General features: G+C 38.4%; 1 protein-coding gene across 34 annotated transcripts in view; it reads right to left on the bottom strand.

Moving 5' to 3' along the window:
• Positions 1-15,895, bottom strand: part of RBFOX1 (RNA binding fox-1 homolog 1) — a 795,203-nt gene that overhangs the window by 47,719 nt on the left and 731,589 nt on the right. For all 34 annotated transcript variants that reach the window (XM_071570925.1, XM_071570934.1, XM_071570936.1 and 31 more), the window contains one exon: positions 1,016-1,148. In XM_071570925.1, coding sequence (XP_071427026.1) covers positions 1,016-1,148 — 133 coding nt within the window. The remainder of the gene's footprint in view (positions 1-1,015; positions 1,149-15,895) is intronic.

Raw genomic sequence — 15,895 nt, 5'->3', positions numbered from 1 at the left:
AGGACAGGAGGCTCTGCTGCCAGGTCCTGTCCCAGGGATATTCCCTGTGGGAGCAGACGAGCTCCTGAATGGGATTTTAGTGTGGGCAGAGAGAGAATCACCTTCACATGCTGCTTGTTCCAACCCTTCCCAATCCCTTTTCAGGAAGATTTACAGAGAGGTGGCAGCAAATCTACTTCAAATTTTTATGATGAAATGCTACTCTGGCCTGGGATCTGGCAAGTTTTCTGATTTTCCAGATTTTCCAGTTTCTTAACAGCTGAAAATAGTTTGCCAGTTTGGCTTTCTAAATATCACATCCAGCATACAAAGCCATTCTTTGTCAGCATTAGCAGGAGAAATAGTTTCTTCCTTCTTTCCCTCAAAAATATACCTAAAGCCCCAATCACTTTTTAGTATAAAGATTATTGAGTTTCTAGAAATTGATACTATGAATTCCTCTCCTTTGCTCCTTAGTTTACTGCTTTGGTTTTAGTAAATGCACATCCACTGAACAGGGAAACCTTAAGGTAATTTTAAGCAAACATACTCAAAAACCATGGTCTTGAGAAAAGCACCCCAGATTTCTATTGTGGCAAAGATGGCAACAAGAAAAACTAAGCAAACTGCAATTAAAAAAAGAAATAAAAAATACAGCACTAAGTCTTCAGGTCCAGAGACAACTTTCAGCACATGATTTGAAGAAAAAAAGAGTTAACTTGATCCAACCTCCTTAATAACCAGATGTTTCCAATCATCAAAAATACATCTTTGAGCCGAAACAATTTCTCTGTTCCGAAGCATTCCCTTTTCTAAGAGCATTTACATAACAATATGTGACATCTGAAATGCTTAGGGCCACCAACCATGGCAGGACCAATTACAGTCAGTTTTCAATGCCCTGTGCGAGGGGCGGCACCGGGGCTGGTGTGGGTGGCGAGACACGACCCACCATATGCCCCACGGCCCAAAACAAGGGTGTGCCCTGTGCAACCCATGCTGGCAAAGGGGTGGGAAGCTGAGCCGAGCTCCTTACCCGCCGTAGGCTGGAATGGGAGGAGGGGGAGCTGCGGCGCGGAACGTGTTGTAGACCGTGCGCCCTCGGCCTCGTAGGTGGGCGCCTCTGTACGCAGCGGCTGCAGTCGCAGCAGGGTAGGGAAATCCTGGCACTGCAGGGGGGGAAAAACAGGAATTAATGCACAATATTCAGGTCCAGTGCTCTGAAACAAGCAGCATGTTTATGGTTATTACCTGTAGCTGGACAAAGAAGTCACCAAATTAGTGTTTTCCAGTGTCTTTTTACCCAAAATCTTTGTGTGCAAACAAGACAAGCTGGGAGTTTGGATGGCAGTAACACAGGTGGCTCTCAGTTTCTTAGACCACACTATTACAAAGAATGTTGACTGGTTCAGCCAACACTACTACCAGGAGACTCCTGAGGTCCAAGTTCAGGCTCAAATTTCTAAGGTCAGAGACATTTGCATCGTATTATTGGAACTGTCTTCAAAAGTCAGCCCTGTTTTGAGTGGGGGTGAGACATTAGACATTTAGGTGACCTCAAGTCATCTAAATTATCCAGTTATACTGCCAATTGAAGAGAGCTTTGCTTTTGTTCAAGAGCTGATTATTAACTGGGTCTTAACTGTGCAACCACAGAAAGAAAGAGTTTGCTCCCTCTTGTCTCTTTTTGGGGGGTTGCACCACGTTCATAACAGGACATTTCACTCCTTCAAATGCACGAGTTGCATAGTTTAGAAATATCTGTCTGAATCCAGACAATATTTAGACCCAACAGAAACAACTTAAGCATACAACAAAGAAATTAAATCTGACATTTTTTATATTGTCATTGTAACTAAGAATAAACATTAATTACCATTCCATGTAAGAGTTAAAGTATTTTAATCAGAAATTGAACAGTAACACAGTATTACTTGGAGAGTTTTTTTTCTGTAAAAAGTCTGTAAAACTTCTCTTCCTAAGTGTTTTAATGGGAGAAAAATAATAAAAAAACAACCAACCAACCAAACTTTACACTTGATCTGCCATTTTTTTAACCAGTACTTCATTACTTTATTTCTCCTGTATACTTATATTACTTGCCAATGTTAAAACAGGTATTTCTTGAATAAATTGATCAGTGAGACAGATAAAATCAAATCCAGCTCTGTTGGCACTCAGGCTGCATCAGTTGTGCTTTACTATGTTGATTTTTTTTTCAGTATGTAAATAAAGAGATAAAAGAAATAAATACTGCTTAGCAAAGCCCTAATAAGAAGCAAGCAAATGGAAATAATGATGTATAAAACACTGTGTTTTTCAAATCTGAAAAAAGAATTGATTTCAATCCTCATTTGTATTTGATCTGCTTAGGCATTAAATTTTAAAAGCAGCCTTGAATTTGAAAAAGAAAATGAAAAATTCACAACTTGCTGCCCTTGCTGGCTGAACAGGTGAAGGCAAATACTGTAATTACAGTGACTTTCCACTCTTGCCTTACTGCTGTGGCTGTGGGGCTTGGCTCAGTCCTTCCCACAGACAGAAAGGCTGTACAGTAATTCTGCAAAAATTTACATGATCCAACATAAATCAACCTTATGGCAGTACAAATAAATCAGAGCTGCCTTAAAAAGTGCAAATTCCACATTTTTATTCCTCTTTTTGTAAAAAGAATGTGTGTCAAAATCAGCACAATGAAGTTGCACAACTCAATATACTGTTGGTAACTTTGCAAGGAACTGCATTTAAGAAGTGCTAAAGAAATAGTAATAAAAGCTTTTTTTCCTTTGAGAAAAAACAAGTATATATCACATATGTGAAATTTGGGTGCTGTAAGTTCTTTTGCATAGTCAGCAACACTGAATACCGACCAACCTAAATGCAATAATGTTAGAATTACAACTGCTGAAACCATGTAACTTTTGTCCTTTTCCTTTCCAAGTATATGGTCTTGTGTAACAAATAGTACAGCAAGCACAGGAAAATGTAAAATATAGTTTACAGTGGACTGAAGATATGTGTGGCTCGTCTTGGCGAACGAAGATTTGGGCAGGGCTCTCCCCACGGGCCCTTCCAGCCTGTGCAGGGGATTGTTCAGGTGAGGCTCAGCGTGCGCAGAACTGGCCCCACCGTTTCAGTCCTGAGGTTCATCTGCCACGGCCGAGCGAGCTTGGACAGTGCCAGTGAAGTCCTCAGGACTAGAACCTACAGCACCCGGCATTTCCCAGGAGGTCTCCCATCCAAGTACTAATCCGGGGCTGACCCTGCTAAGCTTCCGAGATCTGATGGGATCGGATGTCAGGGAGGCATTTAACTGCCTTTTACTGAAGATATAAGCAAACATTATAGAAAGATGTCCAGGCTGTACTGTGGTTCCTTTGATAGAGAGAATTGTCTTCTCATATGTCATGGGTTCACCTAGGTGGGCCTAAATTTGAGTTTTTTGAAGTTCAGCCTAGGCCTGGGGCTGTCAGCTGATCTGGGCTGGGCTAGGCCAACAGCTGACTCCTCCCAGCCAATAGTGGTTTACTCCATACCATATTATGACATTATTTTCCAGGGAAGTGCAATCAGTGTGTGGGACTGGTTTAGGCAGTCACCCCACAGCATTCCTGCCGAGAGGACACACACACAGGGCAGTTCCAGGAGAGATGGGGAGGACCAGGCCCAGCACCAGCCCAGCAGTTGTTTTGGGAAGTTGAGTGTTTAATGTGGGTTCTTCTTTCTCTGCTTGGGTCTGGTTTTCTGGAGACTGAGTCTTTTAAGATACTTTGAGGTAAGAATAGTGGACTTTGTGTGTGTCCTAAGAAGTAAGAACTGTTCCTTGTTGCTCTTAATTTGTGTATTTGTACTTTCTCCTAGTTGTCTGTCTGTAAAATATATGTAGTTTTAGCAAAGACGTGGCCTTGGTTTTTTTCTTTCCCTCTCTTTTCCTCCCTTTCCTTGGTGTTGTGTGGGGGGGAGGCTCTGACCCCGTACTTAGAGGGCTGGCATTTTGCCAGCTCAAACCAAGACATCATACTAGCAAATAAATAAAAGGTGAAGGGTCTAATAAAATTTTATAGATGAAAATTAGCAATACGGGAGAAAAACATGAGGACTGCACAACATGGTGCCATTGTTCACTTCTGCCCCTTAGAGAGTGTGTTTGTGAGGGCCACACACTGGGGAATCCCTGACCTGCTTTCCATGAGGTGATGCACACGACATAGATTTAAATGGCCACTTATCACAACTATAATCATGTCTGTTATCTCTACAAGAGACACCAAGGATATACCTCTGGGAAAGCATGAACTCCTAATGTGAGCATTTTTTTCCTTTGAATTGTACCCCTCAATCTGCTCTTTATTCTTCATGGTGGCCACACCATGGAAAGAACTGTAAGAAGGGCCACTGACCTCAGATCTTTGACAGTTAATGCTTTCCACAAAGAAATGTCACTGGAAAAGCAGAGTGCCCCATCAATGAATGAAATATATCTATATACAAAAATCACATTTTTATGAGAAAGAAGGCTTTCTCTTATGAAAGGGGAGAAAAGTAAGAGAACAGAGATAGCAGGAAGAGTAACTTGGCCCCTAAGTGTTTACAACACCAAACCCTGGTGGCTCAGCACTCAGGGGAGATGCTGAGACTGGACAGTGATTTCTACCATTATCAAAGGATCTGCAACTCAAAGTTATGTTAGAATGAAAGGCCTGAAGTCATGTAATTTTTTTTCTATGCTTGCCTTGCACTGTTTCCTTACCAAACTCATGCAGCATGAAATGTCTAAAGCAAAACAAAGCACTTAGAAAGCTTGTAGGAGCAATTAATAGGAGGAAGTTCTACTACTGTGATTTGCAGTTCTGTCGGGAAGAGGATCAGATGTGATGGAAACTAAACTTGAGACACACAGGACTAAGAGTGGCATTGCAAGGTCTTGTGATCAAGTGAGGTGTAACAATTGAGTTCATACATAACAAAATTATATCCATCCCAAAGCCTCATTTAGGTCCAGAGTATCTGAAAAGACAACTTCTACTTCCAAGAAGTAACATTAAAGATTAAAATTAGAGGTAAAATAAGCAACAAGTTTTGTCAGCCTAGATTTGAGTCCAGAAAAAAATCATTATGTTACTTCAGCCCAGCTGAGAAATCAGATGGTTAGGAATATGTAATAACCACAGAGTTTATTTTGCCACCAACTTTTTAATATCCTCACCCAAAAATAACTGGCTGAAGTGGCACCATTAGAACACAACTGAAGAATGGACTTCATAAAAACAACTTTATGAAAAGGGCTGTCCCATCAGGAAGCATTAAATGCTATTAACCAGTCCCAAAAGTAATGAATATACTAGCCAGGAGGGGTAAAGATTTTAATGACTTACAGTTTGTAGGTCAACCTTCCTTAGTGCCTGAGTGCCAAACTGCTGGAACTCAGTCAGGGAAAATGCTGCTATAAATGGGGTTGAGAATGTGTTTGGCTCTCAGCAGGGGAGCATCTGAGCCCACTTCTAAGAAAAAGGGGCTTAAATTCATCAAAGTAATCTGATGACTGGAATTCTTCTGGTCTGTGACAGACAAAAACAGATTCCTCCAAATACACATTGATGAGGTGATAATATGAGGTTAACAAAAAAGGACTTCTCTAAGGACAATGTGTAATCAAATATCAAGCCATAGAAACAGTTTATATTTTCATCTAATAGTCCCATTATTTCTACAGTTATTCATTCAGCTATTCAAATATGAATGAGACTACAACAGCAGCCACAAAAATTCAGTTCTTACAGCTGAACTGCAATTTTAATTTTTCAAATTAAAAAATATAAGAAATATGCTGAGGAAGTGCTTGCCTTTGCTTAATTATCCAACAGCATGCAAATCATCATCTACTACAGCCTAAACGATTTTTTTTTTTAGAGAATTATGTTGGTAAGATTTCTTCTTGAAACATATTCATTCTATTTTTATACTTGAAATGATAAAATTTTAAAATGTATTATTACAATGAATATTGTCTAAAAAGTTCTCTCTTCTTACACTTTGTGAACAGGGAAACACTGGCAGGACACCTCCTTCATCAAACTTCAGTTTAGATCTCAAACATGAAATCAGATCAGCAAGTCACAACATTAAAGCAAATAAAAGAGCCTTTAGAATTAGCAGGACTCATGTTGATATATCTGTAAAATTCATAACAACCAATTTTATAGAAAAAGCAAACATGAGCACGAGGAAGAGAAACTTCATCTTCGTGTTCACAGATGAAATTTAATCAAATCTTAATTTGTCCCAGAAGATGTAATAAAAGTATTTGTTTTAGTAATTTTGTATTAACTGAACGTGACAGGGAGGTGCACTTTCTGGGCCCCCTGTGTCACCACAGGCCTGAGAAACAAAGACTGAAGGAACAACAACAAAGTTCCCAAAAAGAGGGATATAACTGGGCAAAAAAAAAATACTTAAGGGTTATACACTGTGTATTAAAGTTTTAAAGCTTAGGGATAGATGAAAGAGCAGCAGATGCAAAACACAACAGGGGGCAGATTTTGTATCAAAGCCATAAAAATATACAGCCATTTTAATGGGCAATTATTCTTCCCATTTGTGCTGTGGTTTGCATTTGGATGAGAGTGCCATATGCCCCAAGAAAGGTGTGCCATCAAAATGGATGAGCAAATCTACCTCTCATCGCTCCTAATCTCTCCTCCTTTGCACTAACTAGTGGGTCATCTGCCATCAAGAGTTTGCATGTGTTTTATGGTGAAGAATTTTAATGTTACATCATGTTTGCATCAGTTTGTAGCTAATTTATTGCAGCACAGCTTAGCTGCTCCAAAGGCAGGGACACACATTTACATTATTCCCATAGTTCAGGAGGATCCCTGTTGAGGAAATGCAATAAATTAAAAACAAAGAGATATAATGGGCAACATGCTGAGAAAGGCTAAGCAGAATAATCTACATGATATTATCTGAGCTTTCAGGACCAGAATCAGCAGTTTATCCCAATGTATGCTGTGCTTTCCCTTCACTGTAATAAGTATTACTAAGTGGCATTCTTTAAAAGAATTATAAACACTGTATTAAAGAGGATGTGTGTGTTTGTACACACAGACCAAAGTACACTGCAAGCTAAATGTAAGCTCTGCTACTACAGATTTTAACATTAAAAGGCATTTAAATTATATATATATATACACACACACCCCTGCTCAAAGTTTCAGGGTAAAAGAAAAGCCTTTAGAAAGTTCACAGTGTTTAAAATACAGGCTGAAAATACATTTCTTCACCTGTCACTTCTGTGAGATGATTTTCCTTGGGATCTACTTGTGAATTAACTGAATTCAAAGGAAATTTGCCATATATATCAAAACACACTCACAACTGGTCACTTCTTTTTCTTTCTCTCACAGTGTATTTATTCTTTGAAACATACTTAAAATTATAGAACAATTATTTCCCTGCTGTTGTGGAAAAATATAAGTCAGTATTATACACTGTTGTTCAGCAAAGAATAAATCTGCCTTTTGGAGAAACCCTTACTTATAGGGGACACTCATTTGAAATGCATTAAAAAGGAAAACAAAAATCTCTAATTAATGTACAAGCCTAATCACCATTCTCCACATGGAAGAGTAATTTTTCACTGTTCATTTGCTCAGTGTAATCTCAAAACTGACATAACAGAAAAGCAATGGCCTATAAATCTGCTCTCATTTGTTTCTTTAATATTCATATTCCATTGAACTACAGCTGCTTGTTGCTGCAGTCTATTACAACATGCAGAACTGTCGATAAAAATATTATGAAAGGCAAGATGTGTTTCTTCATGGCTCTGGGTGCCATTTATTTGGAAAAAAATAACAGCAAATGACTCCTGGATTGTCCCCGAGTTTGCTGCACGCTGGGCGATTAGTGATTAATTACCTTGCTGCTAATTGACATGGCACAAGGAAATCGACACAGCTCTGATTAATTAACTTTTTTATGCAAGACAGTTACTTACAAAACACTGCACACTGTAATTGAATCCCTTTACACAACACCACTGCATTAAGTTTCTCTTCAAATCCAAATTAGCACCAAATTTAACATAAATTTTGTGAAACATTTTAAATTTGAGTTATATGTAAATATTTCTAGAAAAGAAAGACACTGTTTTTAACTATTTCAGCCTCAGATGTGGAAAATCAGATTTTTAGTTTTTTCCATACCAAATCAGGAACACAGTGAATTGTACTAAAGAAACATACATTAAATATTTCAGTAAAAAGCAATCTCCTATTTAATGTGCTTATTCTTATGTAAATTATGGGAAGACACTTGACTATTCCAACACAACTTTTCATTTGTTATCTTCCATTTAAAGTTATTTTCAGATCTAATTGATCTATTATTTCAACAATGATTTGCATATACTGACTTCACACATACTTTTCTTTGTATTTGTTTTAAATATAAGGAATTGTTCTTTTTCTCTGCCTTCCTTTGTTTCAACTCTTCTCCTGTACCAATAAGCAACCCCCTACTGGTTTCTATGTATATTGTTATCATTATCTGCCATTAATCCATGACTTTCTGAGCAAAATTGTGATGCCAAAGCCTGCAAACTGTGTTGTCCTTTTGTCTAAGGTTTTCCCCCAGTGACTGAGCACTGGCACAGGTGCCCAGAGAAGTTGTGGAGTCTCCATCCTTGGAGATGTTCAAAAGCTGTTTGGACATGGTCCTGCACAGGCTGCTCAGGCACCGGGGGATGGACAACAACGTCCTCCAGGGGTTCCTTCCAACCTCAGCCCCTCTGAGATTCCGTCATTCAGTGGTTCTGGGACTATCACAAATTCCCACAGATCTCACCCTTCTTTTATTGGGCTGTACCTGCAGCCAACTGAACCCCTCAGACATCAAGGGATTTCTAATAACAAGCAGAAGAAAAGGGAGGCTGTGGAAGGATACAAAGGGACAGCAGAGATGATTGAGTTTGGGGGGTTATTTTGTAAAGATATGTAATCACACCAACTAACAACTTTCCATTAAAAAAATGCTGTAACTGGTGGTGGAATTAATTATGGTGTAGTTAATATCAAAATTAGAGTACTGCATAGCTGATTTACAAACAGTTGAGGTGCAAAGAAGGGAGGACTTTTCACAAAAGAAAGGACGAACAACCAAGAAAAAACACAGTTGGTAAAAACAAAGCACTGAGGCCACAAAGGAAAAGAAAACAGTAGAAATCAGAGAAGACACATTTGATCTTAAATTAAAGAACAATCTTCAAATATAGATGATCAAAGGGATCAATATCTTGTCTTGTGTTCTTGGTTGTTGGGCATCTCTAAGTTCCAAGGAAATGGAGAAAATCCCCTGTGCCCAGCTAAACTCCATTTCTGAGGCAAAGGAAAAGCCCATGGCTGTGGGAAGCTGGATGAAAAGTAGCACTGCTTTAAAGAGATGACAAAATTTAGTAATGTGAATGTTTATGAAAGTCAATTGTGCAGTGACAAGAAATATTGTTTAGATGACACCAGGATTTCTAAAAATATTAAAGTGTAAAAAGAGCATTGTCAGAAAGCTGTTGCTTTGGGAATAATTTAGGCAGGAAGCAATAGAGGAAAATCCCAGCTGTTAACCTAATCCAAGCCATAATGGAAAAAGGTGTCAAAACAAAGAATTGCACCTGCAAAGTCATATAGATACTAAAAATGTTAATTCCTCAAAAGTACTTACTATCTGTGAAATTCAGGTTGAATTTTGCTGCACACAGCATGGTTCTGAGAGCCTTGATTCAGTAACAACCATCACAAAATACAGAAAGAGTGACACTGAAGTACATCTTTATTTGAAACCAAATCTTCCAGGCTAAGCTGAAACCCACAGAATTAAGAGCTTGATGTCTGACAGACAAAATGATGAGACATGTACAGTCAGCTGTGTGTGCCTAGCACTAAAAATGAGGAGCACAGCATCCAGAGAGCAGAGCCAGGAGAGACATCAGAAGCCTCTACACAAAGGGTCTGATGTAGAATTGCATCATACATCATCATGTAAAATAATTCCAAATGTAATTCTCACTGTTTAGCTGCATGCTGAGAGGAGTAAGACCAAACAACCTTGTTGCCCTAATTCATTGATTAGTCCAAGTAGTGCCAGTGGCCAAGTGCCAAACCTCCATCAACAGAAAAGCACCTGAGTTGCTCAACTGTCCTTGGCCACACATAATTTTTATTAATTCAACTAAAGGACAGAGATACTCCCCCCAGTTTACTACTGAAAGTGTTATGCCCATTTTCCCAGTCATCTCCCACTCCCCAGCTGTAGGACTGTGTGTAAGTGGCAAAGTCAGTGATGTACAATTCAGGATGTGTGTCTGTCTTTCCAAAGCTCTTTAACTGGCTAGTTCAGACACTGCCCTATCACTGAACAGATTAATATAACAGTATAAAGAGCAAGGCCCTTAAAACAGAGTTCTGGGAGTGAGTTTAAACCCAAGTTTACAGATTACTACATCTTTCTGATGACTTACTAGTCCCCATTTAAAATACAGATAGACAGAAGGTCAAATGAGAGTTATCCTGAAAATAGTTATAGAAAGACAATATATAGTGACACAGAACACCAAAAATGCTGCAGCAAGACTTTCAGGGAGTGCTACCATAAGAACCCCAAAGAAGCTCATTTTACAGTTAAAAATAGGCTGATACTTAAATCAAGAATACAACATAATACATATGAACATAGTTTTGCTCAATTTGTTATTTTTTTACTATCTTTATTTGACTTGGAAGGTAGTGGAGTTATCCTGCATTCAGAGAAGTGTAACTCTGTCCAAAGCAAGGTCCAACACAATGGGCCAAAAGACTCTTTCAAATCATTCTAGAGACATTTTTACAAGAGATGACTTCAGTATTTTTCTCTGGAAAGATTTTTCAATCTTAAACTTTTATACATATAAGGGAAAAAAAAGATGGGAAACAAATCCCTTCCTACTTACTACTGGCATCTTCTTTATTTAAAGTTTCAGTTAAACCCACTGTATTTAACATAGGAACAGGAAGGGCACTTTGCACACTTTTCATGGTTACTACCTGGTGATTGGCTTCATTTCCTAAACAAAGGCAATTAATTCATTCATTAAGCTCATTAAAAGATAGTTTTTTGACTCCTAAATGTTCAGTAATAGGGTTTCTCATAGCCTGGAAATGATGGGTGTGATTGCTTTACTCCAATGTGTGGACACTTCCCTCTGGGCAGGAGTTTTGCCTCTCACTCATGAGCCACAGTCCTACAGCTGGTTAAGTTGGCTCCATCACAGACTCCTCTGCAGGGATGCTCTACCTGTTTCCTCTGAAGCAATAAAAAAGCAGACAAAACCACCAACGTGCAAATACAACCTACTAATCCATATTTTATTAGAGATGAAGTGATCTGCCATTCCAATTTAGCCTAAGAGAAAACAGACCAATTAAAAATTTAGTTTACAGAACCTTTTTACATTTAATTCAGGAATATTGTAGCACTGGCAAATTATTTATACCACATGAATGCTCATTTTTTTTTTAAACTGTTCCTGACCCATACTCTAATTCAAAATGGCAAACCTGTTAAACTGCCTCTCCCTTACCAATAACAGTAAAATTGCAGGGCATGAATTAAGAGAAACTAGAACAATAAAAGCAGAACAACTCAATCCTTGAGGTCATAACAATATGTGGCCATTTGGATTGAATTTGGTCAATCCTGTCTTACCCACAAAACCCAGAGAAGGACACCCAAAGGCCATGAGCACCCACACTGCAGCTGCAGTATATTATCCCAGGATAATACTATCAGAAAACTACCCTCATTACAATATAATTTTCAGCTAATTGCATGTGGGCAACAGATTAAACTTGACAAAATCAACTGAATCAAGGTTTCCAAACCCAACCCTTCCACTACTGATTCGGCTCAGAAGAGCACTGTGAGTCAGCTTTGGAAAAAAATTCTATTTTCCCTGTGCAATCTTCTTGGTATTGAAAGTATCCCAGAACATAATAGAAATGTCAAAGGTCTGACTTCAATCCATTAGTAATGCCACTGAAAAATAAAACCTGGAATGTCTTCACTGAAACAAGAAACATGAGAATAGCTTCATACAGCATTTTTTAGGTAGTTTACTAATATTCCTAAGCCAAGTAACCTACTTGTAACCAAGGATACTCCACAGACATATTGCATAGACAGATTTGACTTAATTTTCATTTCTGTAGCACAATAAGTCCTTAAATAGACTAAATCCTACTATTGGATGTGGCATTTATGATCTTCCTTATTTTATTCTCTGGCTATCAAAAAGATCCTGAACTATCCTCCAGCTGTGAATTAAAACAAATCACCCACAGGAAAAAAAATCTTTCTAAATTAGAAGGTATGCCTGTTATACACAAGTGTTGGTAAATTTTTAATAGAGAACCTATATAAAAAGTAACACTCCTGTACCATGTAATTAATATTTCAAGGTTGTGCTAAAGATTTTCCTTCTCTCCTGGCATATACTGCCTAACTTTGGATTAGTAGGATTAGTAGGATTGCTTAGGAACGTTTCTAATGTCTGCTCTGTTCTCCTGATTTGCTTTAAAAGAAGTTCAGCATTAAAAATAGTTCTGGTGTCAAAAATATTACAGGAGCCAGGGTTTCCAGGGAATTTTCCCAAAGAACTGCCTTCCTGTCTTTCAAAGACATCTCATCTTTGCCTTGTTGTTTCCCGGTTGCTCATAAGCCCAAATCCCAGGGCAACATAGTTTATTGTTTTAATATCTGCCTGACGCAAAGCAAAAGCATTCTCTGGTGAGTGCTTATCTGTCATATGTACTTCTGTGAAAGGAATATCAAGACAAATAAGATGTTCCAGGGCATACCATGGGATTATGAGTTTGGAGCTGACTGAATTCTGTTTAAAAATAGTTGAAACGATAAATACAAAAAAAAAAACCATCTACAGTGATATTTTGAGGAGGAGAGCTCGAAGAGCATTGGGTTTTAAATATTTTAATTATAAAGGGTTTATGATATTTTAATGTGACTAGAAAATGAACATTTGAGTCCATAAATGGGACAAACAAGATGAGAGGGAAAAAAATATTCTTCGTTTAAGCAGCTAAACAATAAAATTCTATTCTAATGATACAATGGACTGTGAACTAACTTTGTATTAATTAAGCTCATTGTAATGGCATTTTCTATATTGAAATGAATAACCAGTGATCTGGAAATTCATTTAGACCATTAGGTTAATTACAGAAACCGATGGAAGTTTTATCAGACAATTACAATTAAAGAACACGAACAATGTGGGACAGATTTATAAGCATTAGTACCACCTCAATCATTTTTTCCACCACCACTTCTTCCAAAATTTTAATCAATATATCAATTAAAAAATGGGCCATCAACTTCATTTGCCCTTGAGTATAATAGATTAAAATGAATTAATATTGGATTCCTGCATTTTCATATTTTTCTTCTTTTAATTCTATCAGTGATTTCAGTATGGAAGATTTATTTAGGAGCTGATGAGCATGCTTACTGAAGATGAAACAACTCTAACATTTAGAGAACCTAAGCCAAAATTGACTTCAGTTTCAAATGTACTCACTGAAGTCAAGGCAAAATTCTCTTTTATGGGCATGCTAAACATTTGGGAAATAGGGGCATTCATCTGCACATCATTCTGAAGAAAGGCATGCAGCAACCTAAATTATTTTATCTTACCTGTCAGCTACACAGTGCAGTGAACTGTCCCTTTTAATGCATGCTCAGAAAAATCCACTAGTAGCTACATACCAGATAACCCAAGTACCTTTATGCTTACTTGGAGTTAAAGCCTAAAAGTTTCAAAGATCAAAGTTGTGATTATAGAGTAAAACATATTTTGCTGCCTTTGAACTTCCCTTTAAATCTTAAATTCCATCTCGCTCCGTTGCCTTCCGTGGGACGTGAGTGATGCACCACTGGACATTTCTGAGAGATGGGATGCTCAGCTCTGGCCTGGGGCTGCCCTGCTCTGCCAGCCAGGGCTTAGTGAGCCCAGGAACACTCCTGGGTTAGTCCAGATCACACAAGGTTTCTACTGACATCCTTTCAATGCCTTGACAGAGAAGGGGCAGGGGGGTTATCCAGATACTGAGCCAGGCTCTTCACAAAGGCACAGGCTGGGAAGACAGGAGACAACAAACATGACTTGCAAGAAGAGAGGTTTCCACTGTCAGGACATTGCTCAGTGTTCCTGGGTCATCTGTTCCAGTGATTCCAACTCCATCCTCAGAGGGGCCCTGGTGCAGACTGGTCCTTCCAACCTGAGCTACTCTACATTCTACAACTTCATGTCTTCCTTCTTTCCCATACTTTGGCTCTCGTGAACTTCTACTTCTTTCACATATTCAGGCACTTCTACATTATAGAAAAATAGGCACAAAGAGTTTTTACGAGTCCTTTCAAAAACTGAGGTTTGTATTCTTGCTTTTTTTGAACCATACATACCCAGCTATGTTACTGTCCTTGGCATAACAGTGATACACACACTCAGGGACAGAACTTTTCTCTTCTTTTCAATCTTCCTTTTGTCCAGCAGGGTCTTAGTGTCCTCATGGATCTTACTCATGTGTGGCTTCAACTTGGAAACGTTCCAAAATTATTCTTGATATACTTTTTATTTACCAGGTGGAACAAATTTTTTCAGGGTTTTAAAATTTCCTGTGGAAGCAACTAATCTGAAGAAGTGAGGGCAAAAAGAGACTGTGCAGTGAAACTGTTTAATATCCTAAGTTTCAGTGAGATATGATGAGCCTCCAGGAAGCTTCCAGTGAATGCTTACTCACTGGGATTTGGTGTACTCTAACCATTCCATGGTGGATATAACTCAATACTTATCTGCATTGAGATAATGATGCAGGATTGAACTGAGATCTCTTGTATCAGTTCTGTCCTCAGGATGCCAATACCATGAGAATCTACAGCAGCCAAGGTGAGACCATGAGTTTCCTGGCTGTGGTTGTCTCAGTAAATCAAAGAACCTGTCCCACCAAGGGGTGTGAATACATTGCCATGCTCCAACTCTGCCTTCTACATAACAAATTGTCTATTCCCAGAATAGATGTGCAAATGAAAAACTGATCCAGGTCCCATCTTCTTCTTCAGCATAAGAGAACAGATGAGGCATGAGAGACTATTGCTACTGATTTGTTCCACGGCTTGCAGAAGAAACAGCTCATTTCTTTCCGTATTATGCGAAGGGCCAGAAGTGATGGAAGGAAGCAGAGCCTTGTTTCCATCTCCTGACATATTCAGAGGTGTAACTAATCACTGTACTGGGAAATGTACAGTCTGAGACATGAAATATATCCTGGGGAAATAAAGTATCAGAAGGGAAAGAGTAGCTCTGAGAATTGTGCCCTGCTCTTTGGAGAGCCAATGGGCTAAAAGTGTTCAGAGTCATCAGAGACTACAAGTGACCAGCACAATTAAAAGCCAAAAAGTTAAATGAGAGATAAAGGTGGCCAAAATTGAGAAAAATATATCTTTCAACCATATTTCAGTCCTTCATGCCTTAAAACTCAGGAGCAAAAGATGAACAGTCAAGTTAGACAACACTTTTAAAAACAGACTATCCTCTTCCAAATATCTGAAAATTCCTAGCATTGAATGAACCTCAAATATCTCAGATGGCTTCAAAATAATCTCAGCAGACTCTTTCCCTTCTGTCAAAACAATTACAAATTTAAAACCTCTTAATTCTTACATTGTAAGTGATTCTAAACTATCACACAGTGACAACATCAGCAGTAACAGAATAAACAATTAACAAATTATTCAAAAATGAAGACTGAAACATTGTTGTCTACCTGGAATGATGGCAGTACAACTACTCACCTCCTGGACACTAATGTTA

This window comes from Pithys albifrons, chromosome 16 (assembly GCF_047495875.1).
Source record: "Pithys albifrons albifrons isolate INPA30051 chromosome 16, PitAlb_v1, whole genome shotgun sequence".
Lineage (NCBI taxonomy): Eukaryota > Metazoa > Chordata > Aves > Passeriformes > Thamnophilidae > Pithys > Pithys albifrons.
Note: the sequence above shows the minus strand (reverse complement) of the source record. Positions and strands in the feature narration are given on the sequence as shown.